Source organism: Pyrenophora tritici-repentis, chromosome 9 (assembly GCF_003171515.1).
Source record: "Pyrenophora tritici-repentis strain M4 chromosome 9, whole genome shotgun sequence".
Classification (NCBI taxonomy): domain Eukaryota; kingdom Fungi; phylum Ascomycota; class Dothideomycetes; order Pleosporales; family Pleosporaceae; genus Pyrenophora; species Pyrenophora tritici-repentis.
In genome coordinates, this window is record NC_089398.1 from 598,581 (window position 1) to 619,072 (window position 20,492).

Consider the following 20,492-nt stretch of genomic DNA (forward strand, 5'->3'; position numbering starts at 1 on the left):
CTAGCGTATATGCGTGCAGTGATCGGAATGGTCTGGTCTGACTTGGTCTTGGTCTGGTCTAGACCGCCAAGACTTGGTCTGGTCTGGCGATTTTTTGAGACCGTGGTCGGACCGGTCTAGATGATCGGACCGGTCCGGCTATAAATAGGTCCACGTGACTAGATCTTAGACTAATCTAGCCAGAAAATTTAGCACAATATGAGTCATTAAGATCAAGGTAAGTCTTCTACTTACATAGAACAATCAAGTCCTTAACAACCTACTTATATACTATTGTTATGGAGCCTTCAACACCAACCTCACCGTCCCCATCGAATATTATAAGACTAGATTTAACGTCTCTTACTCCATCTCCTATCCCCACGTCATCACCCACCCCTATACTATCACCCACTCCTATTCAATATCACGAATCTCCAGATGAGTTCGTGCAGGGCGGTATCACGTACGTGAAACGTGCAATAATTGCAAGGAAGGATTTCCGTCAAGGTACATCACACATCTGGAAGTACGGACTCCAATACATTCAGACTCCGCAACAATCAAATCAATCAATCTTAAGGTTGTCGATTGGTTTGATTAGCTTGCGGCGACGCTGCTGATTGATTGCGGATTGATTGTTAGGGTTTTTGAGCAGATTGATTGCGATTGATTGGTTGATTGGCTGATTGATGCTAAGAAGTAGTATACAGGGGGTTATGGTGTTGTACTCCAGCCTTCTATATCGTACTGTTGTACAATCTCCTCATCTTTGACGTCACTCCACTTATCTTCATCATCACCGTTGTTGTACAAGCCGTCAAAGCCAGCTCGTCTCCACGAACGTACAAGCTGAAGGGCAGCAAGTAACTCGCTGCCAAGAGCTCGCCGGCGCGGCTCAAGTAAATCGCCAAGCTCGCTAAAGAGCCTCTCGCAGTCGCAACTAGATGCTGGTATCGTGAGTATATCAATCGCAAACTGGCTTAAACACGGGTATTTTGAGCGTAATTGAATCCAGTACTTGACTGGGTGGCCATCGCTAAGATACTGTTCGCTTGTCCACTCTGGCTCTTGAGTTCTCCAGCGCTCGTACTCATCGTCGTGGGCAGCCTCTACCTGAGCCTTGTTGCGCCGTACGAGGGCGCCAATCACATCATCTATTCCTCTATGCCTTGGTTTTGCAGTTGTTTGAGATAGAGGACGTGTACGTTGAGGCTTATACGACTGCCAGAGCTGCAGGAAGCCAGCGTTGGCTGATGTTAGCCATTCTGGCTTATCCACCCAGCTGTTCTCGCAGTAGTATTTGTAGTATGGATGGAGGCAGGTAGCAGCGTAGTATGCTGGCGATCGATCGAGCTTGTTGTAGTAATCGTTGGCCTTACTCCAGGCGGCGCGGAGGTTAACAAAGAGGTGATCTTCAGGCGCATCAGGTGGGTTGAAGTCAACTTGCTCGTACGAGCGCGTACGGGCTTCGAGCGCGCCAAGTACGTATTCAAATACAGGAATAGTCTCATATATAGCGCCGTATTTGCCTGCCTTTCCGCGACCCTCAAGCTTCTCCGTAGCAAGCTTAAGCGGCTCTAGGCAGTCCTGATACTCTGTTATCACCGCCCAATCAGCAGCTGTAAGTCCTGTTGATCTCATCCAACTAGGTGCTTCAGGGAGTTTATTGCCACGTTGACAAGCGCGGCGATCTTCAAGGGAGAGTGCGTTAATGTAGTGCTCAGCGTAAGAGTTGTATGCTGCCTGGAGTTGAGTTGCGCGTTTGAAGGCAGCGTAGTAAGAGTTCCAGCGTGTAACAACAGGCTTCACAGGCTCAAGTACGTGGAGGCGCTCTCTAGCTGGCAACTCGGCGTTGGCGGCGGTTTGGAAGCTTCGGAAAATTTCGTGTTGTTGAGGCGTTTTTATATGGTTGATAACGTCGATAAGTACACCTAAGGGCCCTTCTTGACGCCACTCCTGCATGTACACCTCCTCTGTTTGGAGCTGCTCGTCGTTGTTGTTGTTGTACGCCTCTTGATTGCTGCCAAAGATAATTGCCTGGCCAATAAGGTTAAGCGTGTGAGGGCCGCAGCGGAGGCGTCGGTGAGCAGCGTTGAAGTCGTACGCGTGGGCGAGCGAGGAGACTGCAGTATCGTTGTTTGCAGCATTGTCGAGGACGAAGTAGCCGAGTTTATCACTCCCAATACTGTATTCTTGGAGCGTCTTTTTAATTGTATCAGCGATAGCATCACCAGTATGAGAGCCTGCGAGATGTGGGAGGGCGATGGGGAGATCTTGTATCACTCCAGAGGCGTTAGCAAAGTGTGCAACGACTCCAAAGAATCCACGCTTGCCACCCTTTGTCGTCCAACCATCAAAGCTTATGTGGATCTTGCTTGCAGCTTCTGACAGAGCGCAGACAATCTGTGGCTGCATATATTGGAAGAGGCGCATTGCGTAGGTAGCTACACTGCGAGGACTTACCCACAAAGCTGCCTCTGCCTCTGGGTTTGCAAGGCTAATCATCTCGCGAAAGGACGGCCTTGCAAGTAGCTCCATTGGCAAGTTGTTATCAAGAAGGCAGAACACTGCAACTTCACGAAACTGCTGGATGTTGAAGTTGCCCATCGCGTTGGCAGCCTCTTGAGAGACTGCAACACCAGTCTCCAGCGTCTGTCGTAGAGAGAGTTGCTGCCCTGTTCTTCGAGGCTTCAGGCCGTCTTTTGTAAAGCCATGGCCTCGTTTCTGAAGGCCAAGATGAGCTGCAGCTGAGGAGGTGGCCTTTGATACGTCAAAAACTCCACTGCCGCCAGTGTCAATGACCTTGTGGATGTGGCAGTATTTGCATACAAACCACACTCGATTCTGATCGTAGAGCTCAACAACGCGATATCCATGTTGAAAGATCCAACTCTTGACGCGCCGCCCAGTTGTAAGAGGCTTCATGAACCGAGGGAGGCGATCCCAGTTAATGCCGTCAAAGTTATCGCCATTATCAGGCTCTGTATCAACACTAGCCTCTGTTGTTGCTGCTTGTCGGCCATAGGGCTTATCCCTTGGCTCCTCTTTGGGCAACCAGGCAGCCACCTATTTACCCGCTAGTACCTTTACGGCCTAGCTCCTTCTCTCCTCCCACTGCGTATATAGACCTCTTCCCGATAGCTCTAATACGAGATGATGATTCTCCCCAACCTTGACGCTTGACACTGCTGTACCAGCCTGGCTGCCCTCAGCCGCACCCTCCTCCTCTGTTTGCGACTCGAAAAATTGCGACTCAAACGTTGTGGCCTGGCTTACGGCGGCGCCAAGGGTTTCCTGAGGCGACAGCGATCGCTGAGATCACAGTCCGCAACAATCAATTAAGTGGGTCCTAGAAGGTTCAGATTGGATTGATTGATTACCGCTTTAAGCCTAGTAGTTACCTATAGGAGTTTAAGCCCTACCTAGATAGGTAAGTGGGTCTAGGAGAGTGACCGGATTGAATTGATTGTTGCGGAGTCTAGCTGAGATAGGACAGAGGGCCTTGATAGTAGACTCCGCAACAATCAATTCAATCCGGTCACTCTCCTAGACCCACTTACCTATCTAGGTAGGGCTTAAACTCCTATAGGTAACTACTAGGCTTAAAGCGGTAATCAATCAATCCAATCTGAACCTTCTAGGACCCACTTAATTGATTGTTGCGGACTGTGCTTGATAGGCGCGCCCGTTTGGCGGCGGCGGCGGCGGCAGCAGTATTGGTGGGAACTCGAGAGCGTTTGGCCATCGTGGGCGATACTAAACACTAAAGAAAAATGTCTGTATAGGTAGCTAGGCAACTAGTGTTGTGTGTAAGGGATTATTAGTGTAAGGGTCTCACATAGGTCAGGTATTTGAAACTGTGTTGAATTACAAAGTAATTGCAGTGCAGAGCTTGTAAGAAGCTCTGCGCGGAATATATCTAAGTGGGGGTGTGCATGGGCCACCAAACAGGTGGCTCGTGCGCGAACATCAAAACAACGCTAAGGCATCTGGCAGGTGGCCTGTGCGGGGCAACGGCCCAAAACCATCACACGTCCCCCCCGAAAAGCGCTCAAAGTTCCGACTGAGGCGCAAACTTATTTGAGTACTTGCTATCTAGTAGCTGGAGCAGGGCTATAGCGAGCTGTCCGTCGTCATCGTAGTCATGAAATGTGGCGTGTGGTCCTGGTCGGCCAGGGTTGCGGCTGTGAAAGTCCTGGACTGACTCTTTACAGCTGCGCAGGTTATGGTAGGGCTGCCATGGCTCTGACTGATCGTCGCCCACCCATTCCACCTTGTATTGCAGCAATCCACGCTCACCTGTGTGAGGGTCGACGAGATTGCGTCGTATGCGAGAGTCTAGGACTTGGGAGACCACGTATTCTGTGACTCCATCGTTGCCAAGGTGGACTTCGGGGGAGCGGCATCGCCTGGACGAGGTTGTCCGGGTAAGGCGTCGTCCTCGTACGGTTGTAGGAGCCATGGGTGGAAGGCTGGGAAGATAGCTTTAAGCTGAGGAGGGAGGTCTAGTTCGTAGGCCATGTTGTCAATGACCCGAGTGATCTGGTATGGCCCTATATTCTTGTGGTCTAGTGACTTAACTGGTCTTTCGGTTTTAATGTGGCGGGCGTTCAGCATCACCCAGTCACCCACGTCGAACCGTGGTGCTGGGTATCGGTTCGCGTCTGCGAACTCTTTCATCTTGTCTTGAGCCCATAGGATTTGTTGTCGCAGGAAGGTACGCGTTGTGTCAATGCGCTGGGCGAGGGCATCAGCGTTCCGTTGCTGTTGGGCGATAGTAGGGTGGTTGTTAAGGGGGCGCAGAAGGTGAGCGGGCTCCAGTCCAGATCGCGGTTGGCGTCCCTTTGTGGCGAGGAACGGAGATAACCCGGTAGCTGTGCTAATGGCCGAATTGGCTTCAAATTCTGCTAAAGGCAATAGCTGGGCCCAATCCGTCTGTAGGTAGTTAACGTACGCCCTTAGGTATTGTTTGAGATCGGCGTTTGCATTCTCGGTCTGACCGTCGGTTTCTGGGTGATGGAGGTAGAGAGTTTAGGGTGCGTTCCCACCTGGGCACACAGGCGATTCCAGAAATGTGACGTGAATTGGCGGCCCCGATCTGATACAAGAGTCCTTGGGTATCCTTCCTCTTTCCAGATGTATTCCATAAACTTGTCAACGACTGTAGGCACCTCTAGGTTTTCCATTGCAATGAACTTCTTCATTTTTGATAGACGGTCAACCACGACCATGATGTGTTGGTAAGAGTGACCACACCAGGTTGACTTAGGCAGTGGGGTGATGAAGTCGATGGATATGTCATCCCAGTACTGAGTAGGGACAGGCAGCGGGTGAAGCAAACTATGTTTGGCGGTGCGGTTAACCTTAGAGCGTTTACAGGTTAGACAGTTGTTGGTAAAGCGCGCAATTGTGTTCGTCATGCCCTGCCAGTAGTACCACTGGCTTACTTGTTGGTACGTCGTCGTGCGACCTCCGTGGCCGCCCGGTAGGCTATTGTGGATGTGTGCGATAATCCTCGTACGGAGTTTCTCACTGAAGGGGACGACAAGACGCCCGTTGCCAATAAATAGCTTGCCGTCGTTGCTGGCTTCTAGGTCGGCTAGTTCCATCCGAATGCCTTCCGCTATGAGGTAATGTGGGATACGGCGGTCATTATTCGTATGTCCGATAGGCGTAGTGTGGAGAGAATCTTTGCGTTGGGGGTTGCCTTGCGCATCGTTCTCCCAGAGGTCGAAGGTGGTCACGTTATCCTCGCGAGGAATGACGTAGGACGTAGAGGGCTGTCGCTCGAATTGCGCACGCTCGTAGGCGTGTTCAACTAGGGGTTCTAAGGACGCGGCGGGTCCAGGTGAGAGCCACGCTTCAGAAAAATAATCAGTGTCGACTTCGGCCTGAGACTGGCGCGAGTAGCGGCGTTGCTCGCTCATTAATGGGTAGCGTATGCCCAATGGGCTGCTCAAGTCGGCGCGATGGTCTATGAAGGCCACGCCCTTCTTGCGCGTAGTGATTGTGGTCGGAAGCTCGTCGTCAGAGTCGTCGGAAATGTCCAGTGGCTGCTGTACACTATCGGTGTGGCCGAGGGAGGGGTAGCGTCCTGGAATGCGTACGTCCCTGTCGAAGAGGTTGTTCTTGCCGTGTGCTCGGGGAGGCCGCTGGCGCGACGCTCTAGGGTTTCTTTGGTCTGGGAGGTGGGCGCCGTCGCACGCGAAGGCTGTTCGGGGGCTGAGTTCTCGTGGCTCTCGTCCATACGGGAGCGGTTCATGGTTGCGGCCGTCTCTCGCATGAAACGAGGGACGCCGAGGGCAGGATTTCGGTGTTCTGTAGTGCTGGGGCGAGTATCGCGCGATGTCTCCTCAGTGAGGAGTTCCACGATCTCGGGGTGAGGGGAGTCACGAGCCCCCAGAGGGTTCATGACTTGTTCGACGGGGCGCTTCTCGTGAGGCGCACCGTTGGGCCAGTGTTCGGTGACTGCAATTACGTGTAAGGGTCTCACATAGGTCAGGTATTTGAAACTGTGTTGAATTACAAAGTAATTGCAGTGCAGAGCTTGTAAGAAGCTCTGCGCGGAATATATCTAAGTGGGGGTGTGCATGGGCCACCAAACAGGTGGCTCGTGCGCGAACATCAAAACAACGCTAAGGCATCTGGCAGGTGGCCTGTGCGGGGCAACGGCCCAAAACCATCACAATTAGGGAACTGAGTGAGCGAAATCGTTGTTGTATTAAGAACAGCGAAGGACTAGCTATATAGGTGCGGGGTGAAGCCTAGAAGAGGCTAGCCCCTAAGCAGAAGGAGCTAGTCCTATAAGAGGAGAGCTAGCTGGTGAGAAGTGAATGCATAGAGACTGGCTTGCCCGGCCGACAGGGATCACAAGCTAAGCGAGATAGGGGTCCAAGATAACTATCTTCAACACCAAAAACCTTCTCTTAATACGACACTACTCGCCTTACAACTCGTTAATAATAAATCAATCTAACTAATCAAATCAATCAATCTGACCTTCGCAAGTTGATTTGATTAGCTATTTTGAAAAGCTTAGATTGAGTTGATTGAGTTGGTAAAAACTCCAAATGACCAATCAAATCAATCAATCTGACCAATCTGGATTGATTGTTGCGGAGTCTGAATACATTCGAGATAGCGATAAGAAAGAGGTGTATTACTGCCATGAGTGCAGGGTTGGGAAGAGCAAGCAAGAGTTGTTTGTCATCAATGGCACTTCTAGGATCCGGAATCACCTGGAACAGAAGCACCAGATTGATCCCCAGAGTGGCATCAAGCGAAAGGGTTCTGTACGGAAGTCTATAATCGACCAGCAAAAGGATGGGGCTGCTTCCAGCATCTTTTTCTGGAAGGAGTCAGTAGAGAAGTTTAAAGAGCTTCTAATTCGTTGGATTGTGTACTGCCATATCGCCTTCTTTCAATTAGAGAACCAGTACTTTCGTGAACTACTCCTCTTTTTAAATCCGGCACTACTCAACCACCTCCCGAAGGCTGCGAAGACTATCCGAAGCTGGGTAATGAATGCATTCATATCGAAGAAGCAACAGCTTAGGGAGGACCTACACCATTCACGGAGTAGGATCTCTATCTCCTTTGATCTCTGGACTTCACCAAACCCTTACGCTATCCTAGGCGTCGTCGCTATGTGGATTGATACTACCGGCATGCGACGTGTTACCGCTTTAGGTATGCGACGTATATACGGCGAACATACTGGAGAGAATCTTGGATCGGTGGTCCTTGAATTGCTGGAAGAATACGACATTAGCGGAGATCAGATTGGATACTTTATGCTGGATAATGCCTCGGCAAATGATACCGCTGTTGAGTTTATACTCAAGGATCTCTGCCCATGGATGAAGTCAAAACAACGTCGTCATCGCCGGCTGCGTTGCTTGGGCCATGTCATCAACCTCTGTTGCCAGGCGTTCCTTATGGGGCGAAACTGTGAGAAGTATCTTGCGAAGCTGGAGAAGCATCATCAACGTGGCGACTATACGAAGGTGGAAGAGCTCTGGAAGAAGTTCGGATGTTTGGGTCGTCTTCACAACCTGGTGCGATACATCAGGCTTACTCCACAACGGCGTGAGGAGTTTGCTACAATTATTATCGGCGGAGATCTTTCGCAATTCGACGGGCTTGAGCTTATCCAGAACAACTCGACCCGCTGGAACTCATGGTTTTATTCGATTACACGTGCATTAAATGTTCGAGAACGTTTAGAGCTCTTCTCGGCTCGTCATGTACCTGGAAAGGGCTCCGTAGGGATCGCGAACTTTAAGCTTGATGGACAGCACTGGTTTGAGCTTGAAAAGATTGAACTCGCTCTCAAAGACTTCTATGCTGCAACTTTGCTTTCTGAAGGTAAGAAGACGTCACTTGCGGACTGGTTTTCAACTTTGGACTGCCTTCTCCGGGAGATAAGCGAGACGAAGGATCACTACCACGACATCCACACTGAGGACGATAACAACTTTACATGGAAGTACCTTCAAGGCTGCGCTGATGCTGCTTGGTTAAAGTGCGTTGAGTACTATAACAATCAGCAGCTGAATTGGCAAAATCGATTCCCTGAAGATACTGACCTTCCACCGGCATATTATGCGGCTCAAATCCTTGATCCATATCGCAAGTGGGGATGGTTCAGGCAAGAGTGGGTTCTTCATGGCGACGAAGAGAAGAAGAGGTGGTTTGAAAACGCACAATTAGCGGTGAAGCATCTCTGGGAGACAGAGTATAAGGGAAGGTACCCTGTCGAGATGCTGCCACCACCAGCCAGGAAGGAGAGAGATCCTGACCCAGCATTTGATCGCCAGCGGGAACATAAGCGCATTCGAATAGACGCTCCAGTTTCTACAACTGATTTGTATGAACAATACATCTCTACTGACCGGCTTCATAACGAAGAGGCAGGTTGCAATGAGGCTATTGCGTACTGGCTATCTCGCTACGACTCCCAACGAGATCTCGCTCGCTTCGCTCTAGACATGTTTGCGATCTCGCCTATGTCGGATGAATGCGAACGTCTTTTTAGTAGCGCGAAGCTTACTATCGTCGATCGCCGTGGTAGGCTGAAGGCAGATATTATAGAAGCGTGCGAGTGTCTCCGGGCCTGGTATGGAAAGCCCCAAGCTGAGGGGAACAGCGATATCGAGGATAGTGAGAACGAAGACGACTAGATTGACAGTCAGTAGTAAAACACATTTCCTCGGCTTCCTTCTTTGCTTCAGCCTCATTCTTGGCGGTCTTGTTGGTCGGACCGGTCTGGTCGGACCGGTCCTTATGTAAGCACCTGGTCTGGTCTGGTCTGTACCCTCAGACCAGACCAGACCAGACCATTCCGATCACTGTATGCGTGTACAGGCCCTGCCTCGGTGGTCTTTGGTACCGCATACACGGCACTGCTGTTTGCAGTGTTTGTGGCTTTCCTCGTGCTTTGGAACCCAACACACGATACACTTAGATAATTGTCTATTGATATAAACGTTGAACATCTCTTTTCCGAACTTGTTTTCCAAGATGAATTCATCGAGATAGGGACCGGAGGGTGGCAGAAAGTTTTCGACTGGAGCCTCGAACTCTTGTAACGGTTGGACCGTCGTGATGTTGTTGGGGGCTGTCTCAATTCGCATGTTGAATAGTTCCAGCTCACGTTTAGTCGGCAGCTCGTTTACGCATACCGGGTCAGCCATTGTTGTGTATGCAGTGCTATTGCACCACCTTGTCACTCTTCAAGCACGTGTAAGATTACAGTACATGAGCCAAGGGTACTCATTATGTCTCAAGCATACTTGAAGCAGTGTTGAAAGACGAAAGTTTGGTGTTACGTACACTCTACGCCGCCAGGCGTCCTCCTCGTGGTCGATGCAAGTGCATTGCGCAGTGGGTCTGGAACAGTATCTCTTCGTCCGTACACCGCTTCAATGTAGGGTGAAACCATCGTGAGGCAAGCGGGTGTGCGGGTGTGTGGGTGTGTGGGTGCGCTGGATGGTATGGGTGCGCTCGCTGCGAGAGTGGGAAATCTCAAAACAACTTCAAGATCATCACGATGGAAGTGCGTAGAAGTGGCGCACCATTAGCCGAGACTACTGGTGTGCTTTTGGACTCTCTTTCACCGTCTGAACTTGTTTAAAATTTGCTGTCGGCTGATGCTCGCCGCCTTGCCGCGACACGAGAGTAGCAAACGCCCTAGTGAGCTACGACGCGCAACAGACAATAGTTCTCGCGCAATTAGATGCGCACGGTATGCATGCATCCTACATGCGATCAAGATACATGAAGATAAGCCCAAGATCTTCTCAAAGAACTTCCAGGTGGTTGCAGTTGGTCGCACGAGAACGAGGCAACATCTTGCACTTCGAAAAATGCAGACCAGCCAGCATTAGTTCGCAATGACGGGAATGCATGCTGAGAGATTCTTACAATCCCCAGCTCACTCGCGCGAGGACAATGCGGTTGGTTGGACATGTAGTCAGGTTTTCCCTTAGGTGTGGAAGACAACACAAGGCACCTCTTAGACATCCAAAACACGACAAACATGACAAGCATATCCTAAACATTAACCCCATCGCGTCGGCTGGTCGTTCAATATCGTGGGGCGCAAACTTTGAGGTCATGGATTCTATATGAGGAAGTGTCTTATGGCTAGGAAATTTTTCGAGAAGGCGGTGGACGGTATTAACGGTGCGTTGCAGAAAAAAGGGTGGTGGTGTAGGTCTGAAGAAGACATGTAGTCGGCAATCGGACGTTGAGTTTGACGCCAAATTAGTCATCCCATCTCCACTTTCCTGCCGCACAAGCCGCAAACATCATCGATGCACTACAAAACTTGCGTTTATCTACTTTTGAAAATATGTCCAATGCCCGCATGACTTAGAGGGTCGCCACCTAACATTTCTCACCCGCTTTGTGTATCCATAGCTTCTCGTCTGCTAGCAATTGATATTATTTCCCACTTTTTGTAGCTCACATCCCTACCCTACACGCGAAAGTTCCGGGTACTCTAGATATCTATGTATCTATTTCTGGCACGAATTCTCTAACATGCATCGCGGCATATAAGGCTAGGACAGGTATTTTTCTTAGCCACCTGGAGAGATGTGCGCGACCTATGATGTGAGAACTTAGTCACTTCTTGGGCGATGCCTCACACATGAAGCACTTGTTTGTTCACCGGAAATAATTCTATTGACTCTCGCAGTACCTTCTGCATGCCTCATTCCCTAGCTACGTGGCTATTACACACATCCGTGGTCTTGTTTCAAAGCTCTTTGTAGCATTTGGTATTGATTATGTCTAGTGATATTTGTAGCGGTGTGAGGAGAAGAGGACTGCGTTGCATTGTGTAGCTATGGAGGAACTGCAGCTATATAGGTGTGTGTGATGAGAAAGTGTGGTAGCGATAGCCGTACCCAACTCTCACCCAAGTCGGTCTTGGCAAGGCCCAAACCGTTACAATATTCCAAAGAGACGATGCTTCCAGTATCACTCAAGAAATCGCCGTTTTGCCTTGACCATGTCTTTATACTACTCATGAGCTTCTATTCCTGCGGCATTTTAGTGTTCTTGCAAGCGCTCGAGTTTGCCAAATGTGCGCGAAGGTACCGCTCGATGTAGATATTGGTTACGATAGTTTTGTTGCATCGCCGCCATCAACCATGTTCGACTTCGTCGACAACAAAGAGGTTTATGAGAATGTCGTGAACGAAAATCTGATGCTAACACGCGAGCTAGCAGTATCTCAGCAAGAGACTGAGCGCGCCAAGAAAGCGTGCCGTGATCTCGCGGTCTGAACGTACAACGAGCGGGAGCGTCTGATGCGCGAGTTAGCGGCTAAGTTGCAGGAGAAAAGAAACCACTGATCGAGACCGAGGTAGAGGAGGATTAAGGCTACGCGTCTCCAGCGGCAGATCGAGGTAGACAGCCAAGGCTACTTGTCCTCAAAGGCAGGATGAGAAATAAAACACATCCATCAATCGATACATCTTTTTTCACATATCAATACTACAACATATATTCAAAACAACATCACGCTACAGCACATAATGTAACGGTTTGGGCCATGCCAAGACCTATTCTGGTACAAGTTGGGTACTGCTCTCGCTACCACACTTCGTACATCCCACATTCATATATATAGCTGCCCTCCTTCATAGCTACTCCGACAATGCAATCCCCCTCTTCCTCGATCCCACCGTTATAGTTATGAGCCCGGCTTGCCGTTAATCGACTGCATTCACATCCCGCTTTAGTTAAGACTTACTGTTATAATTAGTCTAACAGTAGACGTCTATCTTAACGACAGCAGTTATCATCAGCTATCGCCATGGCTACGATGAATAGTGATCTTCTGATCACGAAGACGACGGTGATTCTCGATCAACCGTCAGATTGGCAGAAGTGGATCTTCCTGCGCAAAGATAGCGCGCAGCGGAACGATCTATGGGCGTACGTTAACCCTAACGTTGCGACAGAAACAGTACTCAAGCTCGAAGATGAGAAGCCTGCGAAGAAAGAAGCAGGAGTTTTCTACGGACGAGGCCGAACGGCCGGCATGGTTTACGACCTCGAGCATCTCGATGAGCACGAATACCGGAAGTACTCAGCCTGGTACACTAGTTACCAGAAGGAACTAACAAAGTTCGAAAAGAAAGAACTCGCTTTAAGGCAGTTCAACAGCGAGATCGCGACAACGATCTCAGAGCGTCGACTTCATTGGATCATGAATCTAGATACGCCGCACGCACGATTGAGGAAACTCAAGAACCAGCTCTGTCCATCGACAGCAGAGCGAGAGACTCAGCTACTCTCGCAATACCTGGCGCTTCGCAAGATGCCAAAGCGCGCCAACATTGAATCCTGGCTTGATAGCTGGGAGGAGCTCCTTGAGCTTATGGCCGCGGCTGAGATGGCAGAAGTGAAGGGTACAAGGGCACAGCGGGACTTTCTCGACTCGGTGCAATCGACTGATGATTCATAGGCTACATCACAAAGGATTAGCATGATCGCAAAGCAAGAGGAAGGAGAGTCCTTCTTACCAGCGGTTGATCTTGTGGGGCGATTTCGACTATACTATCGGCAAACGAAACCAGTGGCTTCAACGCTGGGAACCTTTGCGGCGTTAGGCGACCCACAGGAAATATCACAGGATACCGATAGGTTTCGAAAGATTAACTGCCTGTGTGGAGAGAAGCATCGCTTTATTGATTGTCCGTACGTTAACTCAGCAAAGCGTAGCTCTGGATGGAAGGCGGATTCAGATATGAAGAAGAAATTCGATACTATCCGAAGCAGAGGCGAAGGCAGCAGAATCTCAGCTGTATTAAGATCAGTAGAAGCAAAGCTCGCTAAGCAAGCTCAGCAGAGTAAGCCTCAGTCAGCTGCCTTTGACGATGGAAGCACGAAAAGTGGTCGAAGCTCAAATGCTTGTCTCCAAGTAGAGGCTACTCAGCAGTCTCCATCGCTGCTAACGCGATGGATACTCGACCTAGGATCGAACCTTCACGTGTCTAATCATCGAAATTCGACTTGGCGTAAGCTTGCAGATGCTAACGCCCATGACGAGATCTTAGCTGGAGGTCAGCGTATTCCGATCAAGGAATGGGGTGAGGTTGAGATCATGATCAACACGCCTCACGGAACATCCCAAATTAAGCTTACTTGGGTAGCGTATATCCCGAGCTTCTTTACCTCTCTTGTCGCTCTCTCACGATGCCGTACGATGGGAATTGAGTTCGACTCAGGTCGAGACTGCCTATACCAGAAGTCGCCAAAGAACGTCGTGTGTAAGCTTAGTCCCGAAGGAGGGCATTGGCTGATGGATTCGGACGAAAATGAGAGACCGCGTGTAGAAGACCTGCAGTCTACGAGTGTAGCAGAGTCTACAAGTGTAGCAGAGTCTGTTAATGCAGCAGAAAAGAGAAGGATTCAAGCGGTGAAACCATCGTACGCTGATCGACGACCGCTTGAGCTAACGGCGGAGGAAGCCTATGAGATTTGGGGCCACCCGAGCGCTAAGGTTATCTCAAAGCTCGAGCAGGGTGTCGATGGTGTAAAGATTAAAGAAGGCACAATAGCGCCAACTTGGGAGACCTGTACGACATGTATTGAAGCAAAGCTTCATAAGTTTAAGAGCCGAAGGCCTCCGCGAGAACCAGCCACCCGACCATTCGAAAGATTGGCTATCGATCTCGTACAGCTGCGTGAGACAGGCGAGCGCTGCTATAACGGTGACGTTTGGCTATTCCATGCGGTGTGCCAGAATTGCAAGCTTCACCTAGCCGCATGCCTACCAAACAAGTCAGCACCAATGCTCTTAACGGCAGTCGAGCGCTTGCTAGCACGAATTAAGACTCAGTATGGTGTCAAGGTTTGTGCAGTGAAAATCGACGGCGAGCGAGGATACAGCCTACTACATCAGCTCTTTCTTAACCGAGGTATTGAGATTGAAACAAGAGCTCCGTACACTGAGGAGCAGAACGGCCTCATCGAGCGCGCTGGCTCAACAATAATCGTCCGAGCTCGCGCAATCCGAATTGGATCCGGTCTGCCCAAGGAGCTGGCCAACGAGTGCGTCATGACCGCAGTATATCTACTTAATCGAACACCAGTCGAGTCTCTTGGCTGGAAGACGCCTTATGAAGTCGCAGGTGGACACAAGCCTTCGATGGCTCACCTAAGCAAGATAGGCGCACAGGCGTACTACCTCAACACCAAGCTGAAGCGTGGCGACAAGATGGAGTCTCGAGCGCTTATCGGCCACTTAGTTGGATACGATTCCACCAACATTTTCAGGATATGGCTCCCAGAGTCACACACTGTTATCCGCACCCGAGACGTCGTATTTCGTCCGAATACAAGATACGATGGCAGAACAGTCTACGCAGATTTGAGGGTGGCACGTACAGTAAAGACAGTACTTGATATCGCCGACTACGAAGGCGAGATAGAGGAACTAGAGATTAGTGAGCTTCTAGAGCTCGCTGCTCCGCTTGGTTTGCATGGCACTGAGATCCTAGAAGAGGATGAAGCACATAATCAGTTGATAGAAGAGCTATTACAGCAGTCAGCGAAAGGGGATCAGAGCCTACCAACGCCTGAGGGCACACCTGCAAGATCGATTGACCCAGGAGGATTATCAGTCTCGCCCGATGCGAGAGGAAGGAGAAGTAGGGCCGCGAGCGTTGAAGAAGAGATTAGCTTGCCAAAGGGCTACGAGCCAGTGCAAGGGGGTCAAGAGGCGCCGAATCGTCGCGAAAACAACGCGCCAAGGCGGACGGATCCTGCCATTACGTCAGATAACATCGTTGCCGGTAAACGTACTAGAGGCAGCGCTCATGCGGCGTATCTCTCCACTTTCGCAGTAACATATCTATCGACCTTTGCCTCAGCAATCAATCCGGTTAAAGCACGAGAGCTTCACGAGCCTAAGAAGGTTCGCCTCCATCGAGACCATCTTCCACCTCCACCGAAACGTTGGTCAGATCTCGAACGCCATCCGTTTGGCAACCGTTTCAAGCTTGCAGCACAAGCTGAAATGGACGATATAGTAAGAAAGGGCTGTTTCAAGCCAGAGGCTCACGAAGAAGGCGTCGCCGAGGGTGAGATACTGCCGCTAATGTGGGTGTTTACCTACAAATTCGATGAAGACGGCTATCTCACGAAGTTCAAGGCACGCTTAGTTGTAAGAGGAGACTTACAACAGATATACGAGGACACATATGCGGCTACACTAGCAGCTCGGATCTTCCGATTCCTTGTTGCTCTAATGGCTGCCTTTGGCCTAAAGGCCTTCCAGTATGATGTACTGAATGCGTTTCTAAACGCAAAAGTCGACCGTAAGATCTACGTACAGACACCAGAAGGTTACGTTGATCAATTTGGTCCGCTACTACGGTTGTGGCGAGCCTTGTATGGTCTGAAGGAAGCGCCGCTGTTATGGTACAACGATCTCTGCACTTCACTGCGGAAGATGGGACTTAAGCCAGTGCCAGGCATCCCATGTTTGTTTACAAACGAAAAGCTTATTGTCTTCTTCTACGTTGACGATATTGTGGTTCTGGTTCGACCAGAAGATCTCGCAGCTCATGAAGAGTTTGAGCGTGCGCTTAAGGATCGATACGAGATACGTTGCTTAGGTAAGCTTGGTTGGTTCTTAGGCATCCGCGTCGTACGCGATGAAGAGCAAGGGAAAGTTTGGCTGTTACAGGACTCATTTGTCGACAAGGTCGCTGCCAACTTCAAACTGCAGAAGAAATCCGGACGATACCCAGCAACTCCGCTGAATGAGGGGCTAGGCCCGAGTGATGAAGAACCAAACGCCGAGCGTACGAAGGAGTTTCAGAGCCTTACTGGCTCACTAGCATTCATCTTATGTATCACTAGACCGGACGTTGCGAAAGCGCACTCAGTGCTCGCACAGCATCTTCAGAATCTAAACCAAAAGCATCTCGCTGCCGCCAAACACGTTTGGGAGTACCTGATTGGTACTCAGTACTACGCTATCTGCGCTACAGCACTTCGAACCGAGAGTGCGTCGTATATCACAGAGGGTGAAGCAAATGAGGCAGGAGTGGAACCGTTGTTCTTTGGTGCCTCTGATGCTGCCTTTGCCGACAATCTCGAGACGCGCAGAAGCTCGCATGGCTTTATGTTCAAGCTATACGGGATGCCGATTGACTGGAAGGCTACAGTGCAACGCTCAGTCACAAAGTCAACTACTGAAGCAGAGCTGATGGCTCTCTCTATTGCAGGGGCTGAGATGGAGTGGTGGCAACGCGCGTTCAAGAACGTTAAGTTTGAGCTCGAGTTCACACCACAGCTCTTGTGTGATAACACAGCCACGGTTGGTATCGTTACTAAGAGAGAAGATCGGCTTCAGACAAAGCTTCGTCATGTGGATACTCATCAGATGTGGCTCCGCCAGGAAGTCGAGCAGAAGCGAATACAGGTCAATTGGGTGCCTACAGATCAGATGCCCGCAGATGGTTTGACCAAGGTACTACCTCGTCAAAAGCATGAGAGTTTTGTCAAGCAATTAGGGCTTGAAGATATCCGGAGTATTATTACTCCAAGAGAAAATAAGGAAGCAGAGAAGGGAGTTAAGCTTTCAGCGTGGAACTAGAGTATTTTTTTATTTATTTCCGTTATTTTCACATCTCTAGTTATGGTCAGCTACTTGCTGAGAGCCGTATCTGAGAGGATGTGTAACGGTTTGGGCCATGCCAAGACCTATTCTGGTACAAGTTGGGTACTGCTCTCGCTACCACACTTCGTACATCCCACATTCATATATATAGCTGCCCTCCTTCATAGCTACTCCGACAATGCAATCCCCCTCTTCCTCGATCCCACCGTTACACATAAGCGAGATAAACGACCCTAGGAAACAAGATTGCAAGAATCTAATTCTAGAAGAGGACCAGGAGCTTCAAAGCAAACTAGAGGAGATAGGGGAAGCAATTACGCAAGTCATCCAACTAGCAGCTGACAAAGCAATCCCAAAAGTCAAACTAGGTCCTAAACCAAAACCCTAGTGGAACCAGGAGCTTACTAAGCTAAGAAGAGAGCTTACTCACTGCCAAAGAGTCTACACACAACAATTGCAACAGTTGTCCATCCAAGAGGCATATCTATTCAAGAAAGACTTCTTAATAGCGCGGAACACCTACGCAAGAGCAATCAAGGATGCCAAGAAGAGACATTAGAATAGCTTTCTAGAACAAGAAACCCCACAGTCTATCTACAAAGCTATAGCATACACAAAGGATCAAAAGGTCGAAAAGATTCCACCTATCCATGGAGAGATACTAGAGAAAACATTCAAAGGAAAGTGCAAGGCCTTTAGAAAAGCACTTTTCCCTCCTCCTCCAACAGCAGAACTACCAAGCTTTCTAAACTATCAAGAGAGCATTTAGGACTGGCCGCAACTATCAATTTCTAAACTAGAACAAGCCTGTTCTAGTAAAGTTAAAAGTAGTACACCAGGGCCTGACGCTATTACTCAAGATATTATAACCGCTACGTTTAAGTTCAACCCAGAGATCCTCTTCATCGCCTACTCAATCTTGTTCAATTACGGATACCACCCTCGGTGCTGGAAAGCAGCTACAGGAGCAATTCTCAAAAAACCATCCAAACTAGACTACTCTCTCCCGAAAGCTTATAGAGTAATTACTCTCTTAAACAGCCTAGGGAAGGTACTAGAGAGAATTATCGCCAAAAGACTAGCTAGTCTAGCAGAAACCACAAACCTCCTACACTCCTCACAAATTAGAGGTAGAAACAAGAAATCTGCAATAGACGCCGCTCTCCTCCTAGTAGACCAGATTCAACACAAAAAACAGCAAGGCCAAATTACTTCCACAGTGTTCGTGGACGTCAAAGGAGCTTTTGACCACGTCATACACAACCGATTTCTAGACCGACTTAAGAAACTTAGACTCCCAATTAGCTTAATTTGCTGGGCGAAATCCTTTCTCTCCAACAGGACCCTAAGACTAGCATTCGATAATAAGATTGAAGAATTTAGCAAGATTAGAGCAGGCATCCCACAAGGCAGCCTAGTATCACCAATCTTCTTCCTTATCTATATCCGAGACCTATTCCCAGCCTTACAAAGCTTTCAACTATCGTATATCAACGACCTATCTCTTACTACCTCATCAACCTCTCTAAAGAAAAACATAAGAGCACTGCAAAAAGAGATAGCTACACTCTTTGCCAAGGGAGAGCAGCTAGACATTATCTTCGACACATCCAAAACAGAGCTAATCCACTTCACCGCTAAGAAGGAGAGGATAAAAAGAGCCCTCATACTCCCAAACAACGACCGGATAGAACACAAAGACACTGTCAAGTGGCTAGGTATCTATCTAGACAACCGACTATCATTCAAATCACATGTGTCTATACGTGTAAGCCAAGCCAGACAAGCTTTCTACAGGCTAGGAAGACTAGCGAACATTAAACTCGGCCTATCAACACACGCTATTAGACAACTATACTTAGCATGTGTAACTAGCGTGTCAGACTACGGAGCACAAATATACTAGAAAAACTAACCCTACGCTACAAAGAAACTACAGTCACTACACAACCTAGCTTGTCGAAAAACTCTAGGAGTGTTTAGAACAGCACCAACAGTCCCTACAAGCCTCGAAGCGAGCCTACTACCACCAGCAATTAGGCTTAACTCAGCTATCCAGAACTACGCAAGCAGAGCAAACCTGCTAGCCAACACCTATCCAATTGCAAAGGCAATAACTCGGATCTAATCAACTAATCTCCAACGCTCAAAGAAACTAAACTAGCACAGACAGCTATAAACTATTACTAACGCAATTCCTAAAAACAACAAAAGAGACACAGAGCAGACTATCCCATACCGGTTCAGGCCATAGGATACTCTAAACTATACCGTAACAGTCTCTCAAAAATCCAAAGAAGAGGAGGCAAATGCGCACTAAGCCTACATTAAAACAAGGCTAGACAATTACACGATAATATACTTAGACACCTCGCAAATATAAGAAGGAAAAGGAATAGGAGTTAGGATAGCAGTCTACAACTCAACTCAGCAAGAGATCTACTTAGAAACAGTTAATATTGGACAATACTAGCTAGTCTACAACGGCGAACTAGAAGGGATCACACGAGCATTCGAATACGCAGCAAAGAACGCTACAACTGACCAGGAATTTAAGGTCTACGCAGATAACCAAGCAGTAATCTACAGGCTTAAAAACCTATTAGATAACCTAGGACAGCATTGGCAACTCTGATGTCTAAAAGCGGCAAATACGATCCGACGAAAACAAGCAAACATCCACCTACTCTGGGCACCTAGACACACAGATATAGTTGGAAACGAAAGAGCAGACTACCTAGCAAAAGAAGCAACTAAAGAGGACCCCAGATCAACAACAAAGAGCATTGCCTACCTAGGCACGACAATTAAAAGGATACAACAAACAGAACAACGCTAAGAGTATAAGAAATACAAAGCAAGAGCAACCGCTCTAAACAAAGCTACCTACTTAGCCAAATACCCTCTTAAAATCAGCAAAACCATCCAAATGCTTAGACTCCGCAACAATCAATTCAATCCGGTCACTCTCCTAGACCCACTTACCTATCTAGGTAGGGCTTAAACTCCTATAGGTAACTACTAGGCTTAAAGCGGTAATCAATCAATCCAATCTGAACCTTCTAGGACCCACTTAATTGATTGTTGCGGACTGTGCAAATGCTACAGAACACGAAAAGAGTAACCTCTAGCGCCTTCTACTCTCTTAAGCTAGGACACGGATACTTCAACTCCTACCTAAAGAGATTTAAGAAACGAGACTCTAATCGCTGCACCTGCCAAAACATCCAAACGCCAGAACACCTACTACTGTACTGTCATCTATACAAAGACCATCGAAAAACGCTCCTACAAACAATCAAACATCGCCCAGTCACACTACCACTACTACTCCACACTAGTATAGGTATAGAAGCAACCC

At 48.7% G+C, this 20,492-nt stretch overlaps 10 protein-coding genes across 10 annotated transcripts; 5 read left to right on the forward strand and 5 right to left on the reverse strand.

The window, feature by feature from the left end:
- Nucleotides 1–696: 696 nt before the first annotated feature.
- Nucleotides 697–2,907, reverse strand: PtrM4_145890 (Dimer-Tnp-hAT domain containing protein; the record flags this gene model as incomplete). Its single annotated transcript, XM_066109842.1, has 1 exon — nt 697–2,907. The coding sequence occupies one exon, from the start codon at nt 2,905–2,907 to the stop codon at nt 697–699; it is 2,211 nt and encodes a 736-aa protein (XP_065959825.1).
- Nucleotides 2,908–4,320: 1,413 nt separating this feature from the next.
- PtrM4_145900 (uncharacterized protein) lies at nt 4,321–4,662 on the reverse strand (the record flags this gene model as incomplete). Its single annotated transcript, XM_066109843.1, has 1 exon — nt 4,321–4,662. The coding sequence occupies one exon, from the start codon at nt 4,660–4,662 to the stop codon at nt 4,321–4,323; it is 342 nt and encodes a 113-aa protein (XP_065959826.1).
- Nucleotides 4,663–4,940: 278 nt separating this feature from the next.
- Nucleotides 4,941–5,909, reverse strand: PtrM4_145910 (uncharacterized protein; the record flags this gene model as incomplete). Its single annotated transcript, XM_066109844.1, has 1 exon — nt 4,941–5,909. One exon carries the CDS (start codon nt 5,907–5,909, stop codon nt 4,941–4,943), a length of 969 nt encoding a protein of 322 aa, XP_065959827.1.
- A 47-nt stretch (nt 5,910–5,956) lies between these two features.
- PtrM4_145920 (uncharacterized protein) lies at nt 5,957–6,394 on the reverse strand (the record flags this gene model as incomplete). The annotated part of the gene is made up of 1 exon (XM_066109845.1): nt 5,957–6,394. The coding sequence occupies one exon, from the start codon at nt 6,392–6,394 to the stop codon at nt 5,957–5,959; it is 438 nt and encodes a 145-aa protein (XP_065959828.1).
- A 658-nt stretch (nt 6,395–7,052) lies between these two features.
- Nucleotides 7,053–9,164, forward strand: PtrM4_145930 (Dimer-Tnp-hAT domain containing protein; the record flags this gene model as incomplete). The annotated part of the gene is made up of 1 exon (XM_066109846.1): nt 7,053–9,164. The coding sequence occupies one exon, from the start codon at nt 7,053–7,055 to the stop codon at nt 9,162–9,164; it is 2,112 nt and encodes a 703-aa protein (XP_065959829.1).
- A 136-nt stretch (nt 9,165–9,300) lies between these two features.
- Nucleotides 9,301–9,677, reverse strand: PtrM4_145940 (uncharacterized protein; the record flags this gene model as incomplete). Its single annotated transcript, XM_066109847.1, has 2 exons — nt 9,301–9,389; nt 9,443–9,677. The coding sequence occupies 2 exons, from the start codon at nt 9,675–9,677 to the stop codon at nt 9,301–9,303; spliced, it is 324 nt and encodes a 107-aa protein (XP_065959830.1).
- Nucleotides 9,678–11,642: 1,965 nt separating this feature from the next.
- On the forward strand, nt 11,643–11,777 carry PtrM4_145950 (uncharacterized protein; the record flags this gene model as incomplete). Its single annotated transcript, XM_066109848.1, has 1 exon — nt 11,643–11,777. The coding sequence occupies one exon, from the start codon at nt 11,643–11,645 to the stop codon at nt 11,775–11,777; it is 135 nt and encodes a 44-aa protein (XP_065959831.1).
- Nucleotides 11,778–12,310: 533 nt separating this feature from the next.
- Nucleotides 12,311–12,964, forward strand: PtrM4_145960 (uncharacterized protein; the record flags this gene model as incomplete). The annotated part of the gene is made up of 1 exon (XM_001942072.2): nt 12,311–12,964. The coding sequence occupies one exon, from the start codon at nt 12,311–12,313 to the stop codon at nt 12,962–12,964; it is 654 nt and encodes a 217-aa protein (XP_001942107.2).
- A 282-nt stretch (nt 12,965–13,246) lies between these two features.
- Nucleotides 13,247–17,107, forward strand: PtrM4_145970 (uncharacterized protein; the record flags this gene model as incomplete). The annotated part of the gene is made up of 1 exon (XM_066109849.1): nt 13,247–17,107. One exon carries the CDS (start codon nt 13,247–13,249, stop codon nt 17,105–17,107), a length of 3,861 nt encoding a protein of 1,286 aa, XP_065959832.1.
- Nucleotides 17,108–17,309: 202 nt separating this feature from the next.
- On the forward strand, nt 17,310–19,766 carry PtrM4_145980 (uncharacterized protein; the record flags this gene model as incomplete). Its single annotated transcript, XM_066109850.1, has 3 exons — nt 17,310–17,499; nt 17,971–18,899; nt 19,605–19,766. The coding sequence occupies 3 exons, from the start codon at nt 17,310–17,312 to the stop codon at nt 19,764–19,766; spliced, it is 1,281 nt and encodes a 426-aa protein (XP_065959833.1).
- Between the last annotated feature and the right edge of the window lie 726 nt (nt 19,767–20,492).